Below are 19,357 nucleotides of genomic sequence, written 5' to 3' on the forward strand. Positions count from 1 at the left end.
TCTTACGGCGAACAACTGTTTTTTTCATTGCACAACATCAGACTTATAAATATTAGTATTACATAGAAAACAATTATTTTATACAACACATGGTGTTTGTTGTTAAAATTAAGAGCCAATCTGAGCCTGTCAGCTCATCAGTCAGGTGACAGCCATGCATTTGCAGTCAGTGGAGAGCAACTGAGGTGTCTGGTTCTAAAAACTGCGGCCGCCTCGGACTTGTGGGGTTAGTGCTGCCCACTTGTCTGTGATGTCAAACCAAGTCGGGATCAAGTCAGACACAAATCCAACCAGCACGCATTGTGTGCTGATTACTGGTGACCGATTCTACACAGGCCTGGTTCATCTCAAACACAACTGTTGAGAGGTAAAAGTCACATGATGATGTCTGAATGCTGGCAAGTGAAAAACAGAAGCCAAGTCAGCCTAAGTCCAAGTCAGAAAAGTTCAGATATCTCCAGAACCAGCTGATCTAATAATCTTCCTCCATGGCACAGTGAGTCAGTGAAAGTCAGGTCTTTATTCTTCCCTTTTTTTGGCATTAATTGTCTTCTTTCACTAACTTTTGGGGTTTGATTTTGTGTTTGGGAGAGAACTGGACTGAACTCTTGACAAGTCTAGAAGGGAACCCTTGACAACACTTTGTGGAACTCTGGCAAGAAATTACTGAGGGGTATTGTGTGTTAAAACCTGTATGTATTTCCTTTGTGGGGTTTGATCCTGATCAGGGCCGTTTGTCCTGTGAACTTGAAGACAAACTGGCACCTGTAGTTGATGGAGAAAATATCTGAGATTTTGCTTTGAAAGATACATTATTAATTTATTTGAGATGCTTTAGGTTTTACTCTGTGTGAAAAAAAATGAACCAAACAACTGAAACCTGTCCAGAGATCTCTAATTAACTAAACTGAACAAGTAAAACTTTCCCACAGATCCTAATTTGATGTGTTTCGGTGAAGAGGCAATATTAATTCTGAGATACTGAACCGAACAAATTCAGTTCTTTTTGCTGTTTATTGCTGAAGCCCTGAAAAGTGGTGGTTTTCTGTTGAACTCTTAAGAGTTTCAGGGAATATTTATTTATTTATGACCTTCTCTCTGATTAAATGGGTTTTTTAATTTTCCTATCAATAAACTGATTTATACTGAACTAACTTGTGCTGCATTGTGACCCTGATTATTTGCTGTGATCATTTGTGTGCTGTTGGTCTGGTGGTTCATTTTTATGAAAGGTGGTTTAATGACAGAGTGTATTCATGCATCCATGTGGGAGAGTGACCTTTAAAATCTCAAACAGGAAACTGTCACATGAACTCTGGCTGGCACCATTTAATATATCATATTTTTGATAATCTGTAACTCTACATATTAATCTCTAGAATGACACTGTGCATCTTGTAAATTAATCACAACATATTAATTTACATACATTTCACTAAGTTTTGTAATGTATCTCTTTCTTTCAGGTTTTGATCCATTCAATATTTTATGTCAGTCGTGTAAAATTTTCACACAGGCATCAGTTAACATGGTAATTGATGCCACAGTGAAAACAACCAAGAACACCAAGTTCTGTCCTCTCGAGGGGCATGTTTGGGGGATGTACAAGCAGTGTTTGTTTCCTTTCCTGACAGTGGAGGTGCCCTGAGAGTATAGCCTGATGGCTTTTACCACATCATTACATCATTTTAAGTACATGTTTTATCATTGGGTGTATGTCCACTATGTCTGTCTTGTTAATGCATTTTTGGTTAACCTTTACCACAAATAAAGAACTTAAATAAGTCATGTTTTTGTTGTTGTTGTTTGGATATTCACCTGTGTCAAGTAAATCAGGTAAGCAGGCATCAAAACATTGATGGAAACAAAAGAAAAACTGAGACATTACATAGTTTATTCTATTGAAATATAAGCAATGTAAGTTGTGTGATTTGATTAACTTACAACATGCAAGATGTGTCTAGAGATAAACATGCAGGTTATTTACAGATTATCATGTAATATTGATTAAATACAAACTACTTTTATGTTCTATTCATATTATGTCATCCTTGATAATTATGTCTAATGTCAGTTACAACAAGAATAGTTTCAGGCATATGTAAAGTAGATACAAATGGAAAAATATTAAATACATTTTTCAATTAAACTTTATGAAATCAGATTTTAATTAGTAAAATTAAGCATTTTAAATTAACAATCAATATAAAACATAAAAATGTTTGGATATAAAGTATATAGCCTCATATGAAACACCTGTGTGAGCTACATACTGTGATTGTTACATTTTTGACTGCTGTCCAAGGGGGAAGGTAAGTGTTCAGGCCAGTGTGCAGGCTGCACCTGCCCAGGCCCGGCCAGGCAAAGCAAGGCAAGGCATGGTGCAAGGTACCTCGCTGTGACAGTCGCAGCTCGGCCGGCACCTCTTGTGGCTGGTCGGTGGCTGTGACATAGCGGCTGGTGACATAGCGCCACCTGTTGGTGACAGGAAATTCTATGTTTCAAACTTTGAAGCGCTGCTTCAAGCACGTTGACCATATCCAACTGGTCAGAAAGGCCTTAAGACCTCAGTAATGCTATATTGTGAAGATTGTGACGTATCGTCAGAGGCCATTGCCTCGATAGCACGGTGAAGGTTGACCTTTTGCCAGAACACAGGAAGTTGCATTAACTTCAGTGTACTTGGTTGAATCTGCCTGATACTTCACATGATTGTTAACAGTCCAGGCCTGAACAAATGATATGACTTTAATCAATGGGCGTGGTTAAGTGGCTTGACCATGCCCTTTAAAGAGAAGCCCCTGTGGCATATTTCAGCGACATGCACAAAAATCAGTGCACCAATTTTTTGGTCAGTTTTCGATATTTCCGCATGTCTTATTTTAACAAACTCCTCCTACAGAAATAGTCAGATTGAATTCAAAATGGTTGCATTTGTGACCAAAAGTCATTAAAAGATTTGGTCAGCATTGAACGGTGTGGCTGTGGCTTGGCGTTGAATTTTGATGTCTTGCCATGAAATATGAAACTGCTAGAATGTTGCTGTTAATGATCCAGTTTGCACCAAACTTCACATGTTTGACAACAGTCTGGCCTGAACACATGTACATTACAACAGGAGTCATAGTCACGGCACCACCTAATGGAGACAGGAAGTGACATCAAATTCCTTCCTGCAAAGACCGTGCTGTGACCATCGTGGGCTGGCTGGCGCCTCCAGGATGCTGCCTTTTTCTTTTTTTGAATTCATATTGGAAAAAAAATAATACAATCAGCAAAATAACTAACACCTCGGAGGGGGCCGCCTCCTTGGTAGAGGCTGCTGGCTTCCTACCTTGATGGGGCCTGCCAACCTCAAACTGGAGGCGTGCCAGCCGCCATCTACTCTAATAGGTAATACACTGACTATGGATAGGTACCTCATACAACCCCATTTTAAAAAATGTGAGCTATACCTTTAAAGGGACTGTTCACCCCAAAATAAAAAATACACAAGTTTCCTTAGGCCTTTAGTGCTATTCATCCACCTAAATAGTTCTTATGTGGCTTTGCCATTAAAAAAAGTTCATTTTACAATAAGTATAAAAATGATAGGTTGTTACATAATATACAATAAGGATGGTAAGTTTAGATTCGCACTGACGATTTTTGTTGAAACAAATCTGAAGGTGATGAGATATGTATTTTATTTTTTAGCAGTGGTGGTTAGGTGACAGGGAACCACCAGCCTCTACATCTGTAATACTGAACATGGACTGAACATACATCTGTAATACTGAACATGGATTGTTTAAAAAAATAGCCTATACAAGCATGGTTCTCTTGATTATCCATGTAAATAATAATATTAATCAATTGCCCCTCAAAGGGGTCTTGTTTGCCCCTCCAGTCATTGAAGAAAGGGCATTAGACCAAGTCAGATGTTTCACCAAACCAGTGTCAGGAGATCCATAATGAGGTGGAGCTTATTAAACCACTTTATAATGTATATTAGAAAACTTAAGTTCCATTTAGGTCTGCAACTAATGATTATCTTCATTGTTGATTGTTATTTTGATCAGTTGTTTGTTTAATCCATTAAATGTTGGAAAACATGCAGAAATTCCTCAAAGTGACTCCAAGATATTCAGCTTACTCACTATGATATGATTTTTTCATTTATGTTATTTATTTGTCTGATAAATAACATAAATGATAAATCGATTGTTTTGTTCCAGCTCCACTCCCATAGCTTCCACAAACCATGAACACATAACACAACATGAAAACTTTTGTGCTGATATGATGGATGAGCAGGAATGAGTTTACTGGTGCTATCAAGCTGGCCTTTATTTCACTAACATTCAATGTGACTCTCCTTTTAATCAGTTGCTTCCCCCACTTGTTGCTAATAATTGCAAATAAATGTTAGAAGAAGTTTGGAAACCACTGATCTGGCCTATCCATTTTTTAAATTATTATTGATCAAATTTTATTTTATATTACATTTGGCAATAAAATGTACATTCACATTTATGACATACATTAACCGGTATTTTTAAACATAATAAAAGGAAAATAAACAGAAAATAAAGCAAAACTTAATAAGTACAGCATCAAACTGTGTTGTGCCCATGGGTTGTGTCCTGTATCAGATTTTGTCCCATGGTTCTTTGCGGTATTGTGACGTCAGGTCAGCTGATTTCTGCTCTACGAAGGAGAAAGATGTCGCTGACAAACTGGAGGAGGATGGAGGCTATATTATCCGCGGTGTTTGTCACCTGCTTCGTTTTCACGACCGGTAGGAAATATACAGAGATGTATCGTCATGATTCACTTCACGGAGGTTTTTTCTCATTTAAATCTAGCACGACAGCCTCATGGATCCACCGTATTTACAGATGACATCTCGCTAACCTAGCTTGGAACATCGTTACCATCGCCGTTTAGCTTACTATTAAAATCTTACGCCATGTATTATACTGTGTCACATAAATGAATAGAATTGTGTCACATAACCTTGTTATACTTGTATAATTGGGTTATTGGATCGACTTTGGGTCAAACGTACCGCGTATTAAAAACAGAAGATCATAGTGTTAGCTTGTTGCTAACAGTTAACGCATTAGCAACCTGTAAAGGCTGACCTAACTGTGTGCGTGAGAATGTCTTTAGTTTTCTTTTTGGAAAGGTTCTCAAAATGTTCGTGGTCATGAAATTGAAGGAAAATATAGATGTATGTGCTTCCTTGTATGTGGTTACTAATTTACACCAGACTGTCTTGTCATGTGACAATGGTGTAAGTTGGTAGTTCCCCCTAACATTCATGGTCAGCTCTCTGTCACGAGTGTATGCCTCCATCTATCATCCATCCACGGCCCTGTAATGTTTATGTTCACGGGTTAACGAGTTATCTTTCATGTGAGCCGTGAAGTCCAGTCAGGCCGTTCATAGAGCTGCAGCTGCTATTTGCTGCTGTAACGCACAATTAACATCTAAGTGAGAATTAATTATAACACCACACTGATAGAACTGACATAGCCTCTCGTTTCAGAGGAGCTACTGTTCATTATTGCAAATCGGCTGCTGAGGAAATGAAGAGCATTATGATTAATTTATTATTCAGTTGATGATGTGTTACTGATGAAATTTAATTGTCCAAATACTAAATTTATATATCTTTTTCTACAGTCAATAGCTACAGAATGTACACCTCATCTTTCACTCATTCATAATTCTCCACATAATAGAAAATTCACTGTTAATAATTAGGACTTTTTCATGGCAGCCATATTCATATAAAATACTAGTGCAAACACATTTGTTGACAATAATATTAATGTAGGTACCATACCATTTAGTGCTGGAGAGCCTTTCCAGTGAGCTAACATGTACAAAATCAGCCCCCTGACTCTGTCCATAATTAGTATCACTGGTAATACTTGTTTTTAGCCTACTATTCTGGGTCAAAATGGCAGCTGTGATAAAGTTAAATTGTTCACATTATTGTGAGCAATGGAAGTTGATTTGGACACTGTAGTTAACCACACTACCAGCTACTTCATAATGAAAGTCATTTAAATTACATCTGAACTGATCTCAGAAAAAATATTTTGCCAGATTAACAGTTGTTTCAGAAAGCAGTTCAGCAACATCCAAACGTCATCACAGGTAATTATCACAACAGTACTGACACGGAGTAAAGTGTAGCCTATGAGCCATGACATTGTGTCATATTGTAGGGCAAGAACTATCATGAGAATACTATGAATATGTAGTTTGTAACTACTTACCTAAACTACATGAACCAAAGTAGTTAACTACTGAAAAAAGCTAATGAGATTTGTCAAACCACCACCCAACTAGTACATATTGTAGTTAAACTTGTCATAGTAATAGTTAAACTAGTAATTGAACTACTTGTAGGCAGCTATGCCCCAACAATGGTCATGGTTGTATTTCACTGTGACACAAATATTTACATCTATCAATAGCAAAGAATTGCTAGTGGGATTGTTAATAAAAGCTGTTGTACATGTTATGGACACTACTTTTTCCTTCTTTTTTGGGGGGGGGGGGTGGGGAATTTTTCAGGACAGTTAATTAACAGTCAGTTAATACATTTCCTAGTCAAAAAATTAGACAATCAAGAAAGAAGCATATGTGCAGTAATTTCAAAACAGAGCAGAAATGAGAAAAAAAAGGAAAAAAAAACATGTGCATCTTGTTTTCCCTTAACACTTAAAGGGTTGTGAACTTTTTTAAGTTTGTCAGGCTGAGAAAATGTTTTCTTTTTGGCAGAATTTGTACTGTGAAATAAACAGCAGCTTGCACACTGCACACAGTGACGTTCCAAACACAGTCGATCTAGAGCAGTTGTGTTTCAAAACCTCACTGCAGTACGCTGAATAAATAAGTGGACATTGGACCTGCAGCATGTGGGCTGTTCTTTTGTTTATTTCATTATTTGTTCACTTTCATCTCAGCGCCTGTCTTCTTTCGGTTTGGATGTACACCCTTCAAGCAGGGTGCAAAAAACTTCAACTTAAAAACAGACAACAGATTACCACTGTGGGTTTTTTGTTTTGGCTGTCTTTTGAAGCATATCCACTAGCCACTTGCATGTTTTCCAGCATTTGGCTGGTGGTTGGTGCTGATTTTCAGCTGTGCCTGCAAGTATTTGTACTGTGACTTTATTCTTTTCTAAGTTTTACTAGATTGAAAGTCCTCTCATTTTTGTCTCAGGTGTACATGGAGACAGCTTCACGGTGCTGCAGGCTCCAGAGTTTGTGTCCTTCCAAAAAGGAGACTGGCCTGTTTCGGGAGAGAAGATTCCTGACCTGGTGGCCTTAACCATGGGCTTCTCTGTTCAAGAGGTGCTTTGATATTTAAAGGAGTGCTCCACTATTTTGATTTTCCTTTACAGATGTAGCTTGAAGTCACTATAATTCCTATTTCTATAATAACGGACAATAGCTCCAGATTATGACTAATTGTTGCTTTGTAACTGCTGTTGAAGTGTTTAATCAAGTATTTGCTCACCATATCAACTTAAAAGGTGATGATATGTGAATGTTGTGTTCACAACATCTGTTACTGCAGGTTTATGATTATGCTAGCCTTGCCTTTACAGTTAGTGTTCATTTGTACAGGATTTGTCCTGGCCAGGCCTTCAGGCTGGTCCGTTGTTCCAGCGTCCCCGAGCTAACGTACTGGTGGTGGTGAGAGGGGTTGACAGCCTGGCCCTGCCTCAGAATGTGGCCTCCTACCCCTTGGAGAATGTGAGTCAGACACGACTGTGGCGTTATGATGATGTTTTTTACACCAAATATAATGCTGTGGTGTAAATATTACTGAAGTCTGTATTGTAATTTGGCTTAAGTAGTCAGTGGGTTGTCTTCTTCTTTACAGCCGGTACCCTTCACCTTGGACAGTGTTGCAGAGACCGTCCACTCTCTCTTTGCTGAGGACACCCCTGTAGTGCTGCAGCTGGCCCCCAGTGAGGAGGTAATTAAAATATACCGAGACTGAACGGAGCGTATTTTATGTCTGTCACATCGCTCTTAACAGGGTCATCTGTCATGATTGTATCTATCTGTTGTCTCTCTCTCAGAGGTTGTACATGCTGGGCAAGGCCAATGCTGTTTTTGAGGACCTACCAGTCACCCTGCAACAGATCCGTGCCCGTCTGTCCCAGGATGGCTCTGTGCTGGCTTCCCTGCCGCTCAACTCCCTCAGCAGAAATGCAGAGGTCAGTGTAAAACAGCAACATCGGACCCACCCACACAAGGATGTACTGGGTTTTCATATCTCATATATAGAGAGTAAAATAATGGCATGGCCTCACTCCCACCAGTGTTAATCTTGCTAGCTGTTTTTTAATGTAGTCTTTGTCCTGTGTCAAATGCCCTTGTTAATTTTTTATCATATTTAGTCAACCGCATCCTGTGTTTTCTGTAGCCTTTTAGTCAGCTGAAGAAAAGTCCATTAAAACTTAACTATCTTAGTGTAGTTGTGGTCAGTGAAAACTGTTGACATTTTCGTCATCAGATTGTAGGCATTTCAGTCAATCTAGTCTTGCCAAAAACAATATTTTTTTTGTAATTTTAGTCAAACTGATTTCACATCAGATTTTGAGTTATTTTTATCTGATTAAAAACACAGGTTCAATGGTCCACAACACAGCCTACATAATTTAACACCACCACGTTACTAGTTATCTGACTACAGCTAAAAAAAAAAAAAAAAAAAAATCCTAACGCTTTATTAACCAACCTCAGTTTCTTTATAGCAGGGCTGCAACTGACTGTTATTTTTTATTATTGATTAATCTGCTGTTTGTTTACTCTTTAAGATTTCAGAAAATGTACAAAATGCATAAAATGCTCATCACAGTTTACATTAACTATCATAAATGACAAAGAAAAGCAGCAAATCCTCACATGTAAGAAGCTGGAACCAGCAAATGTTTGACCTTCTTGCTTGAAAAATTACTTCGGTGATTGAAATAGTTGGTAACTAATTTTGTTTCAATCAACTATTCGGCTATTTGACTAATCATAGCAGCTCTACTTCGTGGTGAGCTTTAATGTGTCTCTCTAGGTTTATGGTATTCATACGTACTATTACAGGGCCACATTTCTTTCCTTCTGATAAAGCAGTACTTCTGTTTTTTTTCCTCAGCCATATTGTAATGAAAATGGGCACAAATATAACCGTGTTTCTTTGAACCAAGTCCTGTTTTGGTCATTGCTAACTTGACCAAACTTAAATTTACTTTCTGTAAACCGCAACAGATATTCTCTCATTTTAATCTATGCAGCTGTCTGTCTGCACTACAAGCTTATGTCCCAGCTTTCTTACCTCTTTCTTACTTTTCTTACCTCTTTACCATTTTCGCTTTCTAGGCTGATTTGCTCTTCCTGTCTGAGGTCCAAGTGCTGCATGATATCACAGCTCTGGTAAGTTGACCAGGTTCACTGAAATTCTCCTGAAATTATGGACAGTCCTTGCAGCATTGTGGCTGATACGTCTTTGTCTTATGTTTCTCCTGTAGCTGCAGAGACACAGACATTTGGCGAAGGACCACTCGCCTGACCTGTACTCCTTGGAGCTGTCTGGTCTGGAGGAGCTCAGCAGGCTTTATGGCCAAGACTCTCCGCAGTATCGTGATGCCACGGCCATTCTTGCCTCTGTCCTGCAGAAAGTAAGGAGAAGGTCTTAATACGTCTTAATATCAGAATCTACTCAGTTTTTGATTAAACATCTACATATAATAATACTTGTGTCTTTTCGTTGTAGTTTGGAGAGGATGTGTATGGTCTCTATGGCAACAGTGCTGTAGTGGAGGTTGTCACAGTTAAGACCTTCGAGGCTCCGTTGACCAGGAAGTCACGTTCGATCTTGGAATCCAAACAGATCGTGAGTCTGAAGCAGAATATTTGTTAACTAATTTGTTTGTCAAATTGAAGCCTCCTACAAGGAGTTTTTAACAACATGTTTCCTTACATATGTAAAGCAAGATTTGTAGGTTAGGGCATCTCTGTGCTACAGTACTTCATTATAATGCTGTTAAAAGTTTACTATGCCCTGATCACATTAAATACATGTATGTACTGTTGTGGTGGTGCTGTCCATGGGCAAAATCTGAGCCTGAACTAAAGATCAAAACCTTCGATGCACCTCTTGCACCTCTTGCAAGTAAAAACCCAGTCCCAGTCCATGCTTCTTGGTTTTTATGACTTGGATCTGGAACCAAAGAATGCTTTGATCATCCACTCTCAATAAAAGTGAGCAAGTGGAATGGAGGTGTGAGAAGGGTCTCCTGTACAGACTGTCCTGAGAGTCCTGGAAATACCTCTTTCTTTGACACTCACATCCTGTTGAGTAATCAGTGCGTGCAAAGTAATGGAGGTGAAGACATAAATGTCTTCTTAAAGGGGTCATTTGGTGATACTTGGCTTATATAACACTGATTTTCCATCTGAAAAGACTGTCTGATGGCAAGGTAAAGTGGTGAAAATATTATAAATATAGTGTACACTTTAACCTTTTTTTTCTAAATGGGCCTTTTTTAAGAAGCTAAAATGTGTTTTTTTGCTGCTAAGTCTGTCCACAGCAGTATATTTCTTACCATCTGTGTTGTTACTCTTCTGCTTCTACAAACTATATTGACCGTCATATACTGTAGGTAATACACTGACTATCAAGAAGTGCCTTGAACTTGAAATAATCCAATCTTTCCCTTTAGGTTTGATTAATGAAACTGATTTAAGTGTGGAATTATTCTGGGTTTAAATGAATTCATGTACCTGTTTGGATTTATTTTTTTGTCCAGAGTAACCCTGGCAGCCCATACAACCTGGCCTACAAGTACAACTTCCAATATGCTGTGGTCTTCAACATCGTGCTGTGGCTGATGATCGCTCTTGCCCTCGCTGTCATCGCCATCGCTTACAACCTGTGGAACATGGACCCAGGATACGACAGCATCATCTACAGGATGACCAATCAGAAGATCAGGATGGACTAAGTCCTGAGCATCAGCACTCCCGCCGTCCTCTTAGATCCTTCTAGTGAATGTTTGTGTTTGTGTGAGGTCTTGTTTAGTGAAAAAACTGTGACAGCTTGATGGGAGGAAGGATAATACTGTAATACTGAATCATCTCTTTGTTTACAACACTGCTATGATAACAGGCAAAAAAATCTCAGCATTAAAGTAGTGGTTTTTAAAGGTTCTTGTCTACATGAAGTGGTTTATATCATCTTCCACTGTATATGCCGAACAAATTCAGACTTCCTCCCTTCAACCTCGCATCATTCCTTACCACTTTAACTCCTCACTAGCTATGTTTCATTTGTTTGCCTGGTGATTGCAATTGTATTTTTTATTGTAAAAAATATTGTAATGTTATGAAAGAATGAGATTTGTCCGGTTTCTGTGTGAAGTTGTGCTTGTCTTGCTGTGTGAAAGTGTTTTAAGTTAAATGAAATCTATGTGTATATATTGAATATACAAATGCAACTGTATGAAAATCTGCTGTACTCTTATTGTGAAAAGATTTGTGCTTTTTTTGCGTTTATTCCAGGTAGCTTTCACCCTGCTTCTATTCCAATGGTAAATGCATATTGGATGACATGAATACTTGATCATAATGTTGGATGATAGGTTTGAAAAAGGATAAATGAAGCTCTGTAAAACGCAATTAAATGCCTAATAATAAATTATTACATGGATCACCCTGATTTGTGTTCTCTTAATAAGTCTATTGTATAAACAGTATGTCCACAGGCTGCTGTCTTGTACATAAGAAGGAGCATCATTTCATCTCATAGCATGTGTTTATTTTGGGAAAGATCCATATGGGCAGTTTCAAAGTAAAGCTGAGTGAATTCTATCTCATCTAGAAAGTGGATGGTAGGAAAAGTGACTAATAGCTGCAGGGAATTCAGATGTAATGCTTTATTTTGTGGGTTACACAGTCTCACTACTGGAAACTCTAAACTGAAAATGAATACCATTATCTTGAGATACTAAATCCTTATTTTGAGATTGAGGACACTGCACTTGACAATATAGTGATTTCAATAATAGTTTAATTAATTGTGCAGTCCCAATTTAGTCCGCATTACTTTTATTCAGGTGTACCTAATAAACTGGCAACTAAGTAGTTGTTTTAGATGGTATTTGTCTGCTTGATTGCTTTTTCACTTGCCTCTGTATGTAATTGTAAGTAATACGATGCACCTCACCAAGTCATTATTTTGAGATACTAAATCATTATTTTGAGATATTAAATCATGATTTTGACAAACTAAATCCTTACTTTGACTTACTACGTCATTGTAATGACTTATGAAATCTTTTTTTCCATCACGCTGACTGAAACGGGCTTCCACAGATTACTGCAGGATGACAGTTTCACTAATCCCACTCAAGCTTCTTTTCTGTGGTTATGTCCCACGTCTTCCCTCTATGCGGTCACGTTATGAGACTATTCTTTGCGTAACAACTCAGCCAATCAGAATGCAGGTGTGAGCTCTAAGTCCCGCCCCTGATATTGTTCCTTATATGCAACGTCCCGGGTGGTTTTGTAACAGATGGCTTATTAATATTGGAAGGCGCAGAAAACAACGAACACCTGCGACGGACGAGCTTATCTCAGCCATAGATTTAAACGAAAAACAACCATGGTCTGACTACTGATAAAAGGTAGGTTTCTTTATCGTTTTATGTATATTAAAACTGTAACTGACCACGCCCACGCTGACAAAAGAAACGACTGTTTCTGTTATGTTCCAGCTAGGATGAGCACAGTAGCCCAGTGTAGTGTAAACAGTACTGTACTGTACTAATCTATCTATCTATCTATCTATCTATCTATCTATTGTTCACATAGTTTTGTTTTCCGAAGTGACGCTATATGAAATCTGAAGTAAATGTATGCAGTGTTGCACGTCACACATTGCATTTTTTGATTATTTTTCTTACTTAGAGCTAAGTTGTGGTGTTAATTTTGTGTTTCCTATTATGCGGCACAGTGTATGGGGTACATTATATATTTCACACATGACAGCATTAGTATGCACTTGCAGATTTTAGTTACTGGTAAATAATTGTTATTTTATGATCATTTGTGTCATTTCAAATACTTATTTTTATATTTTCATGTGCAGTATTTAAGTCATGTCATCGTGTCCCCTTGACTATGAGTTAGAGCTACTTGGTTCCCACCTGCCATTGTTTGGTGGCAGCAGAGGGACACGTTTGCTGTGAACTGTGCAGTTGGATACTGTTTTGGTGTTTATTAAATGAAAAGAAAGAGAGAAAAGTTGTAGCCAACTTATTAAAACTTTTTTTTTACTGCACTACATTGATTTGAAAATTTTAGCTACTTGTTAGACTACTATGCATTTTCAGATTATCATTACAAATATAACCAATAAATTATGATGTATCATTATAGATTAAGATAGTTATATTTAATCCAATCTGATTATTTATCTACTGTGTAAATAACAAAGCTTTTGTGATTATTATTCTGTCTTTTATTACTTAAATAAGTGGTATTTTTTAATGGAGCATGCCAGCCATAGTTTTTCATACTTGTATAACCAGTGTGACAATAAACACCCTAAATCTGCTTATGAAAGGCAAATACGTGAAGACAAGCTGCTTATTTGTAAAACATCTTGTGTTTTTTGTTTCACGTCACAGCTAGCATCTACGTGGTGAGGAAGATCCGGGCTTCCATTGCTGAGGGAGAGCAACTGGAAAAGCCCATCATAACACCATGTAGTGCTATTGGTAAGATAAAAAGAACAAACACCACAACAACTTCTGCAAAGGAAACAGGAGAAACTCTACACAAGCGCTAATACTCTTCCATAGAACTCAGAGTTCAAAGACAAATAGAAAATTATAAACCCTGTATGCAGCCTCTCAAGGACATAGTTAACTGTTTACCTGAACTGTATGATCCCTGCAGCTATTTTGTCTTTTGCAGTCAGTTGACTTTTCAGTCTTGAGAGAACATCAGACCTTTGTTAAACTGTGTTCTTTGTCACTCAGTGTGACCTTTTAATGAGTCTTTGTTTTCTATCAAATTATCAGAGTCAAACTCGACCAGTTAAGACTTTGCTACAGTAACCTGTTCCAACATTATTATTCTTAATTTGTCTTACATTATGTCATGCAGCATGTCCATGAGATTAGGGGCAGGGTAGTAATGGATTAGGTGTAATGAGGATTATGTAATCAGATTACAAAAAAAGTAGTATAGTATAATCAGCCCAGATTACATTTGAAAATAAGTGTAGTTATATTACAGTTACATTCCCAAGACTTACTTGACTTATTATTTGTGATTTCATTTATCTGTGTGAGATGTATGCTATAAAAATGGATTTTAGGTTTTGAAGCTCAAGATTTAGACTTAAAATTTTAATCAGTAGTTAATTGGATTGAATTTTCATTGGTTCAGTTTTTGACTGGGGGAAACCCCTGGAAAGTTTTTTAGGTTTTTGGCCTGCCTTGCATATTCTTGGTGTTATTTTGCCTATATTGTTTTGTGTATGAGTTTTCATATGTGCTAAATAGATCAGATCAATTAATCACATCTTTAAAATATGGCAATTTTAAAATTATGTTTTTTTATGATAACCAAAGCACTATTTACTCATCTCCACATTGTGGCTGACCTGGTGGGAAAAAAGAACCCTGTGCAAAAATGTTTTTTATTTGCACTGAAAATGTTATGAGAAGTTTAAAGAGAAAACAGTAATTTAATGTAATCTAAATTTTTTATTTATATATTTTAATGTAATAATTGTAATATTTAGTATTTTTAGTATAGGGTTCATCATGTTCAGTGATTGATTTTGAAGTAAGCCAGAAGTATTCAAATTTGATGACATTTTTGTGATTCAGTGGATTACATTGCTAATTACAAAAAAATCCATGTAATTAGTATTGAATAACTGACCAGATTTAAAGGTAATCTGACCCAACACAGATTAGGGGCATAGAAGTAGGGAAAGAGTGTGCATGTAGACTTATGGAGGAGCTTTATAGTGTAGATGATGTCACTGACTCACATGGGCGTTTCTTTTCTACTTAGCTGAAATGAGAGCTGGACGTGAGTCGAGAGGATACACCCAGGCAGCTGCACTGAGCTCTGGACCTGATGAAGGTGTCAGCGGAGCAGCAGGCTCAGTCGGAACATCCTCACAGACAGCAGTGCAGAAATGTGGCTCCTCCTGACGTTAAAGATCATGCTGGACATTGGGACTGTGATCACCACAATGGAAAAATACTATCTGTCCTCTTTGTATTTTTGCATTACATGACTGTAAAACACTATCCAGGGTCATTCTGTACAGAAACACCTACATACAATGCTCAACATTAATTTTGTCAAAACAAAGAAACAAAAAAAATGGTACAAAGAGATCCTTACAGACTATGATACAAAGAACATTATTCAGCTGCTGTCCATTGTCAGTGCTGTACTCAGTGGCCAACGTCCAGTTCCTAATGGCACTCATTCAGGCCTTTTTCACAGGAGACATCTTGGCTCATCACAGGACAAAAGTAGTGCAACTCATAACATTAATGATGACATTTTCACATAAAGTTTGCTGGTGAGCTACACACATTACAATAGGCACCTGAGTCATTTATGCTATTCAGGGTATTTGGTAAGTCAACATGCTATCTGTGACAAAGGCCTGTATTTATTTATGTACTGCAGTGTTTGAAGGCCGACTCACCAACCTCTCTCCAGGGGCTGAGCAGGCCTGATGTTTCTGCAGCTGTATCAATAAACTGAAAGAAAAACATTGTGACAGGGTTTATGTTCATATACTTGTATAAGGTAGTGGTTACAAGGTATGCTGACTGGAAAGACTATGAATTTAAACTTTGTGGTAAGGTTTTCAGAGACTTTTGTAATGACATATTGACTTGTCAATACGTTTAACTAGAAACATTAATGATGGGATTAGCAGAAAGTCAGCTTAACAGCTGGGGAAAAATATTTTGCATTGCAAAAAGCAAATAATATACTGGAGTTGATGTTGATAACAATATGACTTTGTTTGAAATTTAAACTACAGATATGTGTTTAAAATAGGTACAGGGTTTTCAGACATGCATAATCAATAGCAACAGCTCTTAGACCCTGATACTTACAATGTGTTATGAATTTTACAGCTGTACAGACCCTTATGGAGTACAATACTGTTTATGTTTACAGTCAGACATAAGTCAAAAGTGGGAAACATCATCATTGACATTAAGGCATGTGTAACAAGCTGGTAAAAACAGCTGCTGGCTTCATAACTCTGAAAAACCTCTAATTGAACATTTGACCAATGATCATTTATCATCATAAGGACAATTAAGTTTAACCTGATGGTGGTGTAGAAAGAAAAGCCTTGGTACCCAAAAATGATTATCTGTCTGCACCAGAGTGGTGTACTGACAAGTGCAAATTCCCCTTTTGAGACTTGTCACCGAGTGCTTAGAAATGTTTTAGGCCAGCTGATTTGTAGCGTGTCATGCCTGACCACCAGTGTCTGACATCAGTTTGTGGCTTCGTGTCGCTGACTTCCATTGAAAATGACTTGTAGCCTTCTGCTTTGTTGGCTGTAGTCTGAACCAGAGGTGGATATAAGACACATGCACAAGTCAAAAGCAGGTCTCAAGTCTTCACCTCCATGTCTAAAGTCTTATGTCACTGTGGTGAGAATCAAGCAAATCAGGTCATGTCCCTGCTATAAGCGATATTGTTCAGATCAAGCAAGTCACAAATCAAGTCATACAAAATCCTGATGACCTATCCAAGTTTCTACATTTAAATAGGTTTAAAAGATGGTGGTCAAAGTCGAGTCTAACATAGCTTTAAATTCCTCCACCACAGTAGAACAGGTGAACAGTTTTAGGTTCCTGGGACTCAGCATCACAGAGAACCTGCCACAGCTCTATCCTGGTTAAGAAAGCTCAGAAATGACTGTACAGCTGTAAACCTAAGAATAACCTATGAGACGCTCTTGTTAACCTCTAGAGAGGAGCAATAGAAAGAATCCTGACTGGAAACATCCCAAAGTGGCATGGGATGTGCATGGCCTAGAGCAGGAGGACTCTGTATTTACTGCTGGGATCACAATTCTTCAAAGTATTTAACATTATAATGGTGCAGCGGTGTATTTATTATTATTTTCTTATTTTCATTCTTCAGAAGAAACCAAAATGGAGGAAACATGTTAAGTGTGTGTCAAAATTAAACTAGATGGAGGGCCCAAAAATGCAGACCACAAAGCAAATCCAGTACAAATGTATTTAATAAAGTAAACAAAGGAACAAAAGCTTACAAAAATGCAGGAAGGTCAAAACCAGGGTCCAGGAAAACAAAAGAATCCACAAAAGGGAAAACGCAAAAACAGTCCAAAAATCAAGAGTCAGGTCCAACAAGAAGGCATACCAGGAGGGGGCAGGAAGACACACAAGGGCAACGTCCAAACACAAGAAGGCACTGACAAAGAAACAGAGAAACACAGGGACTAAATAGACAAAGAATAAGACACAGATGGACAGACAGGTGGAACCAACTGCAATCAAAAAGAGTGGGAAAGGGACAAAGACAGGAAGTAAAGACAAGACACATGAGGGAGGACCAGGACTACAGAATAAAACAGGAAATAACCAACAGAAATCTTTTTTTGTTGTTGTTGTTGTTTAGAAGGCTTCCCTATTGTTGAGGTCTCAAAGTTGTCAAGTATAAAAAAATGACTGTAATAATATTGATTTTAATAATGTTCGAACTCAAGCAACTTTATAGTTGTGGTGTGAAGGCTGCTATCCAATGATATTTTTTTTTATAAGTATAGGTTATAGGTTCAGTGGGAAAAACGTAGTTCCTGCACACAACAAGGTCTGTGGATTATCTTGAGTAATGGGTCATGATTTATGAAAAAAAAAAAACATTACTGGTCAATTTTTGAGCACCACAAACCAAGTGCCATCTAGTTCTATTTTATTCAAGAGAAGGCAGACATCTTCACGGTTTATCTCCAAAACTCACCACCTCATACCAAAATATTCTAGATCCTGGATTCTCAAACTGTGGCATGTGTACCACTGGTAGTACATAAGCTCCCTCTAGTACTTAGTGGAATGTCAGAAATATTTGTTTCAAAAAGTAAATAAATTCATTTAAAAACATATAATACTATCAAAATTATACAAAATTTAGAATGAAAATACATAAAATATGAGATGGTTGAAAAGTAATTAAGTTTTGTCTTTCCCATATTTTTGTTTCAATATCAGCCTGCTACATAGTCACCATCATGACCACACGTATACCTAATCCACGATTACAAGCTAAACTTTCATTGCAGATAATATGAGGAGACAGAGATTTAGAAATTTAAAATGAATCCCTCAAAAACACTGAAATCATGTGGCAGCCATGTTGAAAATGAAGTGGAGGGTGGTCAACAGAGCACAAGTTCTACTTTTGAAGCATCACTTAAGTGTTCACTAAACCTGCTACACCAAATATTGCACAAAAAAGAAAAAAAAAAAATATATGACTTGAGTTACCTCAAATTCAAATTCTGTTGGAGCAGAAATTATTAGAAATAAACCTGCCTCCTGTGTGAACTATCCACAGCTAGCTGTAGCTGTGGCCGTAGGGTTGAGAAGAACTGATTTATTTTAATAAATAACACTACTGGCCATTTTTTTTTTGTTGTTGTATTTTTGTATTTGGGGTGAACTGTCCCTTTAAACTTACACATTGATGGCTTAGTAAGATTTTAACGTGATTTAAAATCTATTGCCACCATCACATCCACTGTAATAATGATAATGATAATTTTTCCAGTTCATCATCCGGCCCGGGAACAAATGATAACTTCCTCGTGCGACTCATTTTTTTTTTTTTAACCCTGATATACTTCCGGTGTCCAACGGATGTTGCTAAGGAACATTGGAGCGCCTGTAGTGTTCAGTACACAGTCAAGCCAAGCAAAATGTGTACCTACAGTGACCACATGCTGTTGGTGGAAACGTTCGTGGGGAAATAGTTGTCTTCACCCACCTTATATTGTCTGAAGTGAAACACTGGCCGAGGGTAAGCTGTAACTCTCTGACGTTTAGCTAGCATCGTTGACAAGGTAGCAGTAATGGCTAGCTCGTCGGCTAATGCTAGCGTTAGCTGAAAAGGTTTTTAAGTTTCTGATGTGACCAAGCACTTAGAAAATAGCAATTTTAAAATCAAACGCGTGGTTGTTGCATAGAAACAACTATAATACGATTGGTCTGTTGTTATTAGGTAGTGTCACAGGTTTTATATGTGCAACATAAGCAGCC

General features: G+C 37.7%; 1 protein-coding gene and 1 long non-coding RNA gene across 2 annotated transcripts; both read left to right on the forward strand.

Annotated features, from left to right (window-relative positions):
* Positions 1-4,656: 4,656 nt before the first annotated feature.
* atp6ap2 (ATPase H+ transporting accessory protein 2) lies at positions 4,657-11,724 on the forward strand. Its single transcript, XM_084724680.1, has 9 exons — positions 4,657-4,780; positions 7,225-7,355; positions 7,632-7,760; positions 7,891-7,986; positions 8,093-8,230; positions 9,387-9,440; positions 9,536-9,685; positions 9,781-9,900; positions 10,817-11,724. Exons 1-9 carry the CDS (start codon positions 4,705-4,707, stop codon positions 11,009-11,011), a joined length of 1,089 nt encoding a protein of 362 aa, XP_084580806.1. The 5' UTR covers positions 4,657-4,704; the 3' UTR covers positions 11,012-11,724.
* An 807-nt stretch (positions 11,725-12,531) lies between these two features.
* Positions 12,532-15,649, forward strand: LOC146322644 (uncharacterized). The gene is made up of 3 exons (XR_014771302.1): positions 12,532-12,691; positions 13,697-13,786; positions 15,099-15,649. It is a non-coding gene; the product is annotated as an uncharacterized LOC146322644 (long non-coding RNA).
* Positions 15,650-19,357: the final 3,708 nt, after the last annotated feature.

This window comes from Lutjanus erythropterus, chromosome 8, assembly GCF_056507025.1.
Source record: "Lutjanus erythropterus isolate fLutEry1 chromosome 8, fLutEry1.hap2, whole genome shotgun sequence".
In the NCBI taxonomy this organism is placed as follows: Eukaryota; Metazoa; Chordata; class Actinopteri; order Lutjaniformes; family Lutjanidae; genus Lutjanus; species Lutjanus erythropterus.

Excerpts from the sequence above, each read along its gene's own strand:
- atp6ap2 (XM_084724680.1), top strand. The coding sequence starts at position 4,705 with ATGTCGCTGACAAACTGGAGGAGGATGGAGGCTATATTATCCGCGGTG. Across the intron at positions 7,987-8,092 it reads AGCTGGCCCCCAGTGAGGAG|AGGTTGTACATGCTGGGCAA; the intron begins GTAATTAAAATA and ends TCTCTCTCTCAG. Across the intron at positions 8,231-9,386 it reads CCCTCAGCAGAAATGCAGAG|GCTGATTTGCTCTTCCTGTC; the intron begins GTCAGTGTAAAA and ends TTCGCTTTCTAG.